Source organism: Leucoraja erinacea, unplaced genomic scaffold (assembly GCF_028641065.1).
Source record: "Leucoraja erinacea ecotype New England unplaced genomic scaffold, Leri_hhj_1 Leri_97S, whole genome shotgun sequence".
Taxonomy (NCBI): Eukaryota; Metazoa; Chordata; class Chondrichthyes; order Rajiformes; family Rajidae; genus Leucoraja; species Leucoraja erinaceus.
In genome coordinates, this window is record NW_026576927.1 from 235,270 (window position 1) to 248,314 (window position 13,045).

At 46.4% G+C, this 13,045-nt stretch overlaps 1 protein-coding gene across 1 annotated transcript in view; it reads left to right on the plus strand.

Moving 5' to 3' along the window:
* LOC129695185 (vimentin-like) overlaps positions 1 to 9,512 on the plus strand; it is a 36,852-nt gene extending 27,340 nt beyond the window's left edge. Inside the window, exons 6-9 of the mRNA XM_055631957.1 lie at positions 577 to 770; positions 3,817 to 3,851; positions 6,224 to 6,291; positions 9,258 to 9,512. Coding sequence (XP_055487932.1) covers positions 577 to 770; positions 3,817 to 3,851; positions 6,224 to 6,291; positions 9,258 to 9,293 — 333 coding nt within the window. The 3' untranslated portion in view covers positions 9,294 to 9,512. The remainder of the gene's footprint in view (positions 1 to 576; positions 771 to 3,816; positions 3,852 to 6,223; positions 6,292 to 9,257) is intronic.
* Positions 9,513 to 13,045: the final 3,533 nt, after the last annotated feature.

Here is a 13,045-nt window from a genome sequence, read left to right on the forward strand (position 1 = left end):
CAGCATCTGCTGTTCCTTCCTGCACATGCATCCATATTGGGGTTTTTGTCATTGGCATTTAATTTCCCTCCCTCTCTGTTTCTCTGTCTCTCTCCCCTCCCTCTCTCTCCCCGTCTCCCTCCCCCTCTCTCTCGCCCTCTCTCTCTCCCTCTCTCTCCCCCCGTCCCTCTCTCCCCGTCTCTCTCTCTCCCCGTCTCTCTCTCCCCTCTCTCTCTCTCCCCTCTCTCTCTCTCCATCCTCTCTCTCCCCCATCTCCCCCCCCCCCCATCCCCCCCCCCCCCCCCCCCCCGCTGCTCAGTTGAGTGAAATGAATGTCATGTTTTTACTGCTGAGTTCAGTAAATTGTGATAATCACATGGCTGTTTTAACATGTTTAAGAAGGAACTGCAGATGCTGGAAAAATTGAAAGTAGACAAAAATGCCGGAGAAACCTCGGTCTCGACCCGAAACGTCGCCCATTTCCTTCGCTCCTTCGATGCTGCCTCACCCGCTGAGTTTCTCCAACGTTTTTGTCTACCTTGGCTGTTTTAACATGCTTCACGACTGGTGTACTTGAATACCTTGTTCTCTCCAAAGGATGAACTAATGAAGAACTCGCTGATAGAAAAGGACAAAGATATATACAGACAGAGAGAGTGCAGTAAAGTGCTGGAAAAAAAGATTGTCCGTCACACAAATGAGTTTCAGGAGCTATTAAACGTAAAGACGCAGCTCGAGCAAGAGATTGCCACTTACAAAAATTTACTCGGCCAAGTGGAAAAGAAAGCAAGGTCAGTATTGTCTGCGTCAGATGTCGACAATTACATTGCCTGCAATTTATGTTGCTGTTTTCTTCAAAACTTGTGAAAGGAACTTTGTGCAAAGTGACACAGACGCGCTGAGCATGTGTCGGAAACTGCTGAACGGACTGTCTGGAGATGGAGAAAGTTGTGAATCTATCCCAGAGAGCGATGGAAACTGAATCAATGAATATATCCATGGCTGAGACAAGATTGTTTTTTGGACCACAGAAGTTAATAGAAACAGGCGGGAAAGTGAGAGGGGACCTCATTGCAACATATAGGATTATGAAGGGTTTGGACACGCTGGAGGCAGGAAACATGTTCCCGATGTTGGGGGAGTCCAAAACCAGGGACCACACAGTTTAAGAATAAGGGGTTGGCCATTTAGAACAGAGACGAGGAAACACTTATTCACACAGAGTTATGAGTGTGTGGAATTCTCTGCCTCGGAGGGCGGTGGAGGCCGGTTCTCTAGATGCTTTCAAGAGAGAGGTAGCTAGAGAGAGACCCACGGAACCGGCCGCCACCGCCCTCTGAGGCAGAGAATTCCACAGACTCACAACTCTCCGTGAGAAAAACTGTTTCATCGTCTCCATTCTAAATGGCTTGCTCCTTATTCTTAAACTGTGGCCCCTGGTTCTGGACCCCCCTCCAACATCGGGAACATGTTTCCTGCCTCTAGTGTGTTCAAGCCCTTGTGTCCGAGACCCATGTTCGATCCTGACCACGGGAGCTGTCGGTACAGAGTTCTCCTTGTGACCGCGTGGGTTTTCTCCAGGTGCTCCGGTTTCCTCCCACACTCCAAAGGCGTACAGATTTGTAGAAATTATTTGCCTTGGTAAAAAAATAAATGATTGCTATTGTGTAGGATAGTGTTAGTGCACAGAGTGACCACTGGCCGTTGGCGCAGACTCGGTGTTTCCACGCTGTATCTCTAAAGCCTAAAGACGGGTCTTGACCCGAAACGTCAACTATTCCTTCGCTCCATAGATGCTGCCTCACCCGCTGAGTTTCTCCAGCATTTTTTGTCTACTTTCGATTTTTCCAGCATCTGTAGTTCCTTCTGAAACGGGAGGGTTAAACCTGGATTGAAAAATCAGAAGATAAATTTCTTTGCAATGTTTGGGTTCTGAGATATCCTAGCTCTGGACCTCCTTACAACATAGTCCATACCGCATGGAACAGTACAGCACAGGTCCAGGCCCTTCAGCCCACAATTTCAATGCTATACATGACGCCAAGTTAACTAATCTCCTCTGTCTGTACGTGATCTATAATCCATCTTTACCATGCATAACCTAGCGCCTATCTAGCAGCGGTAGTGTTGCAGCCTCACCGCGCCAGAGACCCGGGTTTGGTCCTGACTGCGGGTGCTGTCTGTACGGTGTTTGTACCTTCTCCCCGTGACCTCGTGGGTTTTCCCTGGTTTTCTCCCACACTCTAAGAGACGTACAGGTTTGTAGTTTAATTGGGCTTCTGTTTAAAAAAAAAAAAAAAATGTCCGCAGTGTGTGTGATAGTGCAAGTGTACTGGGGGATTGCTGCTTGGCCTGTTTCCACGCTGTATCTGTAAACCAAATGAAACTAAACACAAATACAGAGAACTATACTTTCCTCCAATTCATTCACCCCGTACACTTGCTCCAATTTAGAGAGCAATGAAGAACAGCGTTGCTCACTGTCAATCAGCTACCTGCAGATATTTGGTGTATTGTAATCGATATCACTGTTTTTTGCATTTGTGTTTCCAAATCCTACCAGTGCTGCCAGATACAGTGAAACCGACTGTCCCACTAGTGGGGCCCATTCACAATTATAATTGACCCATTGATATTATGTACCACTTGCAACATTGGAGGCCATTTCGTCCATCCAGTCCGTACTGACTGTCAGAGGTAGACAAAATGCTGGAGTAACTCAGCGGGACAGGCAGCATCTCTGAATGGGTGACGTTTCGGGTCGAGAGCCTTCTTCGGACTGATGTCGGGAGTGGGCAGGACATCGAGATAGAATGTAGTCGGAGACAGTCAGACAGGTGGGAGAACTGGGAAGGGGGAGGGGGATGGAGAGAGAGGGAAAGCAAGGCTTACTTGAAGTTAGAAAAGTCAATGTTCCTACCGCTGGGGTGTAAACTTCCCAAGCGAAATATGAGGTACTGTTCCTCCAATCTCAGGACGGGTCTCTACTTGTTGGTGGGATGGTTGTGTTAACATAGAAACATAGAAATTAGGTGCAGGAGTAGGCCATTCGGCCCTTCGAGCCTGCACCGCCATTCAATATGATCATGGCTGATCATCCAACTCAGTATCCCGTACCTGCCTTCTCTCCATACCCTCTGATCCCCTTAGCCACAAGGGCCACATCTAACTCCCTCTTAAATATAGCCAATGAACTGGCCTCAACTACCCTCTGTGGCAGAGAGTTCCAGAGATTCACCACTCTCTGTGAAAAAAGTTATTCTCATCTCGGTTTTAAAGGATTTCCCCCTTAACCTTAAGCTGTGACTCCTTGTTCTGGACTTCCCCAACATCGGAAACAATCTTCCTGCATCTAGCCTGTCCAACCCCTTAAGAATTTTGTAAGTTTCTATAAGATCCCCTCTCAATCTCCTAAATTCTAGAGAGTATAAACCAAGTGTTGCTTGATAACAGCTGGGACAAACTGTTTGTTAATATTTTTATTTAAGTGATTTTTTTTTTAATTGTGACAGTGACATTTAAAATCTTGCTGTTACAAATTGAATAGTTTACATTGTCGTTATTGTCTGGATGTTTGTTGAAGATACTGTCCCAGTACTGTACTCGAACCCTTGCGGCTCCTGCCCAAGGCTGAGAATGGGAAGTGGTCTGATGGCTTCTGCCGCAGATAAGGAAATTAGTGCACTTTATATAGTTTGCCCCCTGACAAGATTGCTCGGGTTGCTTGTGGTGTAATGAAGTAACCATTTCAAGAAGAAAAGCAAAACCTAGAATTAATAGCTTGACATTTTATTAAAATTAGAAAGAAATAACATTTACTATGGTATTACTTTCCAGGGACTACTCAACTCAGCCATCTCTCACTGATAAAGGTACGTACCAAAAATCCAGTTTGTTAATATAGTTTGATTATGCTAACGTTGTGTTTCTTCTTTGAGCCACATATTTCTGGCATTAGCCCAGATTCCAGTTGGGTTGTGAGGTAAATCTAGGAAGACACATTGGTGAAGATATCCATGTTAAGCTGTATGGCTCCCATGACCATTACCATACAATATTACTCAGTTCAGTTCAGTTTTATTTGTCATATGTAGGTTAACACAGGGTCAACGGTACAATGAAATGTGTTTGACAAGACAACGGGTCTCCTCAACAATGGTATTACAGCGAGCAAGAATTTATATACCAGTAAGATGAATAAAACTCTCTTGACTTGACTGTTGCAACAATTAAGAAACAATTAGACAGGGACATGGATAGGACATGTTTAGAGGGATATGGGGCAAACGCGGGCAGGTGGGACTAGTGTAGGGGTCACAACATCGGAGGCCTGGATCGCCTCAGCGCAGAGGGAGAGCAAGGAGGGAAGAGACAAAGACTTTAAGACTTTTGTCTTCCATCACAGTGAGGAGGTGTCTGGTGAACTGACTGTGGTGGATGGTAAATTTGTGCTTATTGTGTGTTTTGTTATTTTATTATATGTAGGACTGCAAGGCAACAAAATTTAGTTCAGACCGAAAGGTCTGAATGACAATAAAGGATACTTTGACCTTTGACTTTGACCTTTGAAATGGGACAAGTTGGTCGCTGTGGACAAGTTGGGCTGAAGGGCCTGTTTTCATGCTGTATCGCTCTACAATGAGAATCCTGCTTGCAGCTGCATCACCAGCACACAGCACACACAATCTTACTGGTATATAAATCATACATACAATTTTTCAAAGAAAGTAGACCAAACAAACACCAAGCTATTGATGCTAAAACATAGATAACAAAACCAGTCCATAGCAGTGGAAGTGGTATACCATAGTGTTCTGTTGTAGAGGCAGGGTTGGGACTGTGTAGGTGGCTTCAAGAACCTGATGGTCGCAGGAATATAGCCGTTCCTGAACCTTCAATTCTTCAGTTGAAAGATGCGTTGTTGTGAATGGGCTGCTCCATCCATGAGCCTGAGATACTGACATCACTCTGTGAAGATGTGCGGCACCCTGCGTAACGTGAATGTTGAGCTCCAGCTGCCTCCTTGCATGCATCCATTTGCCGCAGGGATCCAATTGGGTTTTTAGTTTGAGCATTTAGAAATGTATGACCATATAACCATATAACAATTACAGCACGGAAACAGGCCATCTCGGCCCTACAAGTCCGTGCCGAACAACTTTTTTCCCTTAGTCCCACCTGCCTGCACTCATACCATAACCCTCCATTCCCTTCTCATCCATTGCCTATCCAATTTATTTTTAAATGATACCAACGAACCTGCCGCCACCACTTCCACTGGGAGCTCATTCCACACAGCTACCACTCTCTGAGTAAAGAAGTTCCCCCTCATGTTACCCCTAAACTTCTGTCCCTTAACCTTGACGTGCACAATTTATACTAAATGTGTTTGCTTGGAGAACAAAAGCTTTGCACTTTGTCAAAGAATTTCTACGCCCATGAATTGCCACAGATCTTCTTCATGCCATGCTTTTGAAATCCGGAAGCATCTAGAATGACCATTGTACAAGTTAGCTGTCAGAATTCTGAAACACGTTTAACTGAACCACCAGGTGGCGCCACCTTAATGGGCGCCTCGCCAACAGTCTGTCTGTCCCCTCTCTATTTTTATTAATTTAAGTATGTTTTAAAAGTATGTTTTATCGTTTCTTGGTCTGTTTTATGTGGGGGGCATGGGGGGGGGGGGGGGGGAATTGGGGTAAACTCTTTTCAATCACTTACCTCGAGGGAGATTCGATTTTTCTCCGTATCGAATCTCCAACAACGTGGAGTGGTGCGGCCTTTCCTGAAGAGCGGCCCGGCGCGGACTTTAACATCGGGAGCTGCGATCCTTTGCCGAGGATTGTGGAGAGCTCCAACCACGGGGCCTGTGGTCTTCTGTGAAGCCGCGGTCTCCGGTAAGAAGGGGCCGACTCGGGAGCTCCATGCCGCGGAGTGTTCCGATCCGTCCCGCGCCGGCGTGTCCATCATCCCGACGAGAGGGCTCGGACATCGGACCTTCGGCAGCGGCGAACTGCGGAGGGTTCAACAGCCCCGACCACGGGTGAACAAAGGAGGAAGATGACTGAACTCTATTGCCTCCCATCACAGTGAGGAATGTGGATCCCACTGTGGTGGATGTTGATGTTACATTTTATTTTATGTGGCTGTTGTTGCTTTTCACTTAGTATGACTGTATGGTCACTCAAATTTCACTGGACCTTGAACTTGAACTAATACCAATGAATAATTGCTTTTCCTTTAGAAGAGGAAAGAAGAGACACTAATGAGACATGCTTAATCTCTTCATCTGATGAAGACAAGGAATCTGAGGTAATATTACAATTATATACATATACACCTGTGGAGTCAAATGTCTGTTAAACTGCAGATACTGAAAGACATCAGTCGGCCCCAGTGGTGGGTAAATCTTGGCAGAGACTTGAAAGTAGCTACGCATCTGAGTGTGAGAAGATGCTTCCAATTAATGAACAGGAAAGCTAACATTCACAGAGTAGACCAGAGGGGATACATTTGAGTCAAACATGCTGGCATTAGTTTTGATTTATAGTCATTTAATTATTAACTAAAGATGCTGGATATGGAAAGATGCCAAAGGTTAATTTGAAAGAAGGATTCACCACTTGATAATTAAGTTTATTTTAACAAATTTCAATGAGCTAGACCAACATAAGGCACAGGAGCAGAATTAGGCCATTCTGCCCATTGAGTCTGCTCTATTTTTCCATTCTCCTACCTTCTCCCTGTAACCTTTGTTGCCCCTATGTGACTCTCACGATGGATCAGCCATGATTGAATGGGGTAGACTTGATGGGACGAATAGCCTAAATCTTCTATCACTGAGGAACATGAGCTCATCCACTGGGAAACAAATCACATTCAAATCATGAAATAATGAACTTAGACTAGTGCCTCCACACACGCCTCCTTCCCCATCCACCCTTCCCCTTGCCTACTACTTGGCAAAGATCTCTCCTCCTTGACTCCATCCAAGGACCCAAGCAGTGTTTCCAGATGAGGCAGAGGTTCACCTGCACCTCCTCCAACCTCATCTATTGCATCCGCTGCTCTAGGTGTCAGCTGCTCTACATCGGTGAGACCAAGCGCAGGCTTGGCGATTGCTTCGCCCAACACCTCCGCTCGGTTTGCAATAACCAACCTGATCTCCCGGTGGCTCAGCACTTCAACTCCCCCTCCCATTCCCAATCCGACCTTTCTGTCCTGGGCCTCCTCCGTGGCCAGAGTGAGTCCCACCGCAAATTGCAGGAGCAGCACCTCATATTTTGCTTGGGCAGTTTACGCCCAAGCGGTATGAACATTGACTTCTCCAATTTCAGGTAGTCCCTGCTTTCTCCCTCTTTCCCCTCCCATTCCCAGCTCTCCCACAGCCCACTGTCTCTCCGCTTCTTCCTTTCTTCTACCCTGCACCCCCACATCAGTCTGAAGAAGGAACTTGACCTGAAACGTCAACTATTCCTTCGCTCCATAGACGCTGCCTCACCCGCTGAGTTTCTCCAGCATTTTTGTCTACCTTGGCAAAGATTGCAAAGTTACAATTGTAGAAACAAAGAACTGCAGATGCTGCTTTACACCAAAGATAGGCACAACGTGCTGGAGTAATGCAGCTGGGGTCAGGCAGCAGGATGGGTGACTTTTCGGGTGGGGGACCCTTCTTCAGACTAAAATAAAGTCCTGACCCGAAATATCACCCATCCTTTTTCTCCGGAGATGCTGCCTGACCCGCTGAGTTACGCCTGCACTTTGTGTTTTGTCTCACGTTACAATTGTAATCTTGGCCAATTTGTTATTCTCTACCATTCACTCAAAGCTCAATTAAGTGGATATGAAGGTCTCTAAAGACTTGATCAAATATCCTGGATTGTACTTAAATATTCCGTTTCTCTTTGGGGAACTGTGTGTGCTATCTATTGTAACTATCTACTATCCACTGTAACTCATCAAGGCTTCTTCAGCTGAAGCTCTTAATCTTGCAACCTTTTATTGGGCAGAAGGGGAATGGGGGTTACTACCACCAAAAGATGTCCTCTCTGGGGCACTGATTGGGGATGATCAGCCATGATCATATTGAATGGCAGTGCTGGCTCGAAGGACCAAATGGCCTCCTCCTGCACCTATTGTCTATTGTCTCTTATCACGCGGCCCCCTGACTTCAAATTTGTTTGTTGTCCCTGAAGAAAAATTGTGCAAGCTTCTTCAAAACAGCCTTCAGCGCATGGACCACATTTATCTAAATCGCTGTCACTTTCCCTTGGATCAATAGGTGCAGGAGTAGGCCATTCGGCCCTTCGAGCCAGCACCGTCACTCAATGTGATCATGGCCGATCATCCCCAATCACTACCCGTTCCTGCCTTCTCCCCATATCCCCTGACTCTGCTATCTTTAAGTACCCTATCTAGCTCTCTCTTGAAAGTATCCAGAGAACCGCACAACTCACAAGAGTCACAACTCTCTGTGTGCAAAACTCTCTGTATCCTTGTCTCCGTTCTAAATGGCTTACCCCTTATTCTTAAACTGTGGCCCCTGGTCCTGGACTCCCCCAACATCGGGAACATGTTTCCTGCCTCCAGCATGTACAAACCCATAATTATCTTATGTTTCAATAAGATTCCCTCTCATCTGTCTAAACTCCAGAGTATACAAGCCCAGCTGCTCCACATTCTCTCAGCATATGACAGTCCCGCCATCACGGGAATTAACCTGGTGAACCTACGCTGCACTCCCTCAATAGCAAGAATGCCCTTCCTCAAATCAGGGGTTTAATCCTCAGTTAACAAAGGGTGTTAAATGCTGACTTGCTCAACAAAACTCGTCTTAAAAAAAGATGTTGGAATGAATTTAGAGGGTGGCGTAGAGTTGTAGAGCTGCTGTTTCACAGCGCCAGAGTCCCTTGTCCCATCCTGACTTACAGGTGCTGTCTGTACGGACCACGTGGGTTTCCTCTGGGTGCTCTGGTTTCCTCCCACATCCCAAAGATAAGCAGGTCAATTAGCATCTGTAAATTGCCCTGGGTGGGTAGGGAGTGGATGTGAAAATGGGATAACGCTTGAATAACACCATGAACGGGTGATCGATGGTCGGCATGGACCCGGTGGGCTGAAGGGCCTGTTTCCATACTGTACCTCTAAACTAAACGAAAGACTGAGGGAGCATTCAAATATCAAAAGTATTTTGGATAAGATGCAGCGTGCAGGCATAGAATCAAAGACTTTTGGAAATGTACATCGTTATTAATAATTTCTTCAATTATCTTCTGCAGGAAAATGAGGATTTGTGTGCCCTTGATCAAGACTAAAATAGACGGTAGAAAATGAACTGGCCACAGACCTGAGTCCCATCAACTCCACATTCTGAGTTCCATTGTGTGAGCACAGCTCTGACCTTTAACACATCAGCGGAAAATCCACCTGCTGCACCTTTAGATTACTTGAACCAATGTGAGTTTCAGACCACTCATTCTGATATTAGGCACAAATTACACCTGTATATTGTCTGGGAAATAAATCTTAATGCAAGTGCCTTTTGAGTTTTATTGTTGACTAGATCAAGTGGAACCCGTCGGGTCCCGTCCCCTCAACGGCGTCATACACACAGGCTCCCCCCCCCCCCCTCCCTGATATATGAATATTATTCATTCGCTCCTTTTCCCCCATCCCCCGCCCTATCCACTCACTCATAGCCCCCAACAGTACAGGCGCGGTTGGGAGTGGTGGAGAGGGATAAAGGGGATGAGGGTGAGGTAAAGGGTGAGGGGGGTTGAGTGGGGGGGGGAGAGAGTAGAGAGGGAGGGGGAGGGGAGGGGAGGGAGGGGAGAGGGAGACGGGAGTAGAGGGGGGGGAGTATGAGGGGGCTAGAGAGGGAGGGGTAGAGAGGAGGGAGCAGGGGTAGATAGGGTAAGGGAGGGAGAGGGAGGGGGAGGGGGAAGACAGAGGGTGGGAGAGATGAGGAGGGGGGTGGAGTGGGAGGGGGGGGGCTGGTAGAGAGGGAGGGGGGCTGGACAACATGTGCTATTGGATTGGATTCCAGTTTGATCGCAACCTTTCATGTGTTTCCACAAATGCAATCTCCCACCCCAGCCCCATTGTGATGTCATATGTAAATGAGATCCACAGTGATTGGACGTCTGTGAGATGGCACTGTGACATCATCACTGAAAAAGCAGTCATTTTTTGTAACAAACGATTAAAACTTAAAAAAACGTTGGAAATATCGGTTGGAATGCGACGGGAAGATATTTATGTGAGTGGCGTGTGTGAAAATGGGAAGGCTGGGTTCAAGCGTTTTGGAAGAGGATACAAATTAAGGAGATTAAAAGAAAGCCAACACAATCCAGCATACACATGGAAATTTAGAATGTTGAGAACAAAGGAAAGAGTTTTAGTATACTGGAGCAAAGGGGACCCGTTGGGTCCCATCCCCTCAACGCGCAGTTGCGGTGGGGGGGGGGGATGGGCGGCCTGCAGAGAGAGAGATACACACACACACACACACACACACACACACACACACACACTGACTGTGGGGAGAGAGAGGTGCGAGAGAAGAAACCCGAGCCGAGGCACAAGCGTGCATCGATCAATGCTCTCGGGAGCTCTTGGAAGTTTCAGGAAATCCGAGCCGAGGCGTGAGCGGGTGACCAAAGGCCGCTGCAGTCTTCAACTATGATCTTTGGTCTTCAGTCGACGGGCCGACTTTTGAATAACGGGGAGGAGGGAGTGGTGGGGGTTGACGTCACTCGCAGTGCAAGCAGACGGCAGGCAGGCAGGCAGATCCATTGTGACATCATCAGCGAAAAGCAGGCTTTTTGATTTCAATATTTTAGCGGATTTGTGAACATTTTGATTAATAACTCGTGAAAATGCATGAATTTTTCAGATAAGATTTTTGACTTCACGGGATAAATCTCTTATTGGAATATGTAATAATATTACTGTTAGCGCGTCGTTTTTTTCGAAAAGATGTGATCGCACACGAACAAATAAATACACACACACACACATCCACCTACAAGATCAGAATTTTATAGTTAAAGAAGGATAGATGCTAACTGGAAATACATTATTGATATTTAGTACAGTTGCTTAAGTAGATATAATTTTGAATAATGGACCCGATGCACACTTAACCAAAAATTAAAGTTCTAAACACCTGTTTCCGGGGTGAACGTAGCCACACATTGAACAGTACAGCGCAGGAAGAGGCCCTTCAGCCCACTATGTCGGTACTGACCATGGTGATAATTAGGTGATCCCATCTGTTTGGTTTAGTTTCTTTGTCACGCGTACCATGATACAGTGAAAAGTGCTCGCTGCATGCTCAGTGGAAAGACTATACATCATAATCATACTTTATTAGACAAGTATGTTTTGCAACATATGAGGAATTTCATTTATCATACATTCATACCAATAAAAAGCAACTGAACAGACAAAATACGTTTTAACATAAACATCCACCACAGTGACTCCACATTCCTCACTCTGACGGAAGGCGAAAAAAAAAGTTCAGTCTCTTCCCTTCTTTGTTCTCCCGTGGTCGGGGGCCTCGAGCCTTCCGTTAACGGGACGATCTTGACTCCTGTAGCTGGCGGTCAGGCCCTCCGCGTCGGGGCGATCAAGCTCCCACTTCGGGGAGGGGGGGGGGACTCTCAGCTCCCCCACGCCAGGCAATCTGACCCCGGGTCGGGGCTGGTCGAAACCTTCTGCGTTGTTTGTAGCTTCCTGACATCAGTCTTTACCCGAGACTGCGAGCTCCTCGATGGTGGAATCCGTAGGCCGCGGTTGCAGCGTCGATCCCAGGCTAGGGATCAGCTCTGATGGCAAGCCCACGTCCCCGCGGTGGGGCTCAATGTCAGTCTCGAACAAGGCCTCCAGCTCCATGGTGTTAGGCCGCAGAGCGACCGGAGATACGATCCGGAAAACAATCGCATCTCCGGCAAAGTTAGAGATTGAAAAAAAGTTTCCCCCAACCCCCTCCCCCACCCCTCACATAAAACAAACCAGTGAATATCGACACATTTTTAAAACACACTAAAAATAACAACATAATACGAAAAGACAGACAGACTGCTGGCGAGGCTGCCATTGTGCGGCACCCCCTATGTGTTATTACATGATTACAATCGAGCCGTCCACAGTGTATAGATTACATGATATGGGAATAACGTTTAGTGCAAGGTAAAGCCAGTAAATTCCAATTAAAGATAGTCCAAGGGTCTCCAAGGAGGTAGACACCACTTGGTGAGAGGATGGTTCAGTTACCTGATAACAGCCGGGAAGAAACTGTCGCTGAATCTGGAGGTGTGCGTTCGTTTTCACACTTCTGTACCTTTTGCCCGATGGGAGTGACCAGGGGTGAGACTGGTCCTTGATTATGCTACTGGCCTTGCCGAGGCAGCGTGAGGTGTAGATGGAATCAATGGAAGGGAGGTTGGTTTGTGTGATGGTCTGGGCTGCTTCCTGGGTATTTTGCAACCTAGGTATTCTACAGATTTCCGGCCATTGTTGGGCAGATTCTTAATTTAGCAAATGTCCCTTCATTTATGCCAGAGGACACAGGTCAGGAACATTAGTAGCAAAAGCTTGTATAAACTGTACTGCCCCTTAGAATCAGATCTGATCATTAATAAGATCGTCTAGAAACAAGGAACTGCAGATGCTGTCTTACAAATGAAGACACAAAATGCTGGAGTAACTCAGCGGGTCAGGCAGCATCTGTCGATGAAAGGAATGTGTGACGTTTTGTTTCGAGACCTTTCTCAAGTCAAGTCGTCAAGTCAAGTTTATTCGTCACATACACATACGAGATGTGCAGTGAAATGAAAAGTGACAATGCTCGTGGACTTTGTGCAAAAAGACAAACAAACAAACAACCAAACAAACTACAAACAGAATGGAACAGAATCACATATTCTTTTACATATTAAATAATGTGGGCGGAAGGAAAAAGTGAAAAATAAATAGCAATTAAAAAAAACACAGTAGGGTGGTACAGTAAAAGTTAGTCCCTGATGAGATAGGAGTTTACAGCCAGATTGAGAGTCAGATA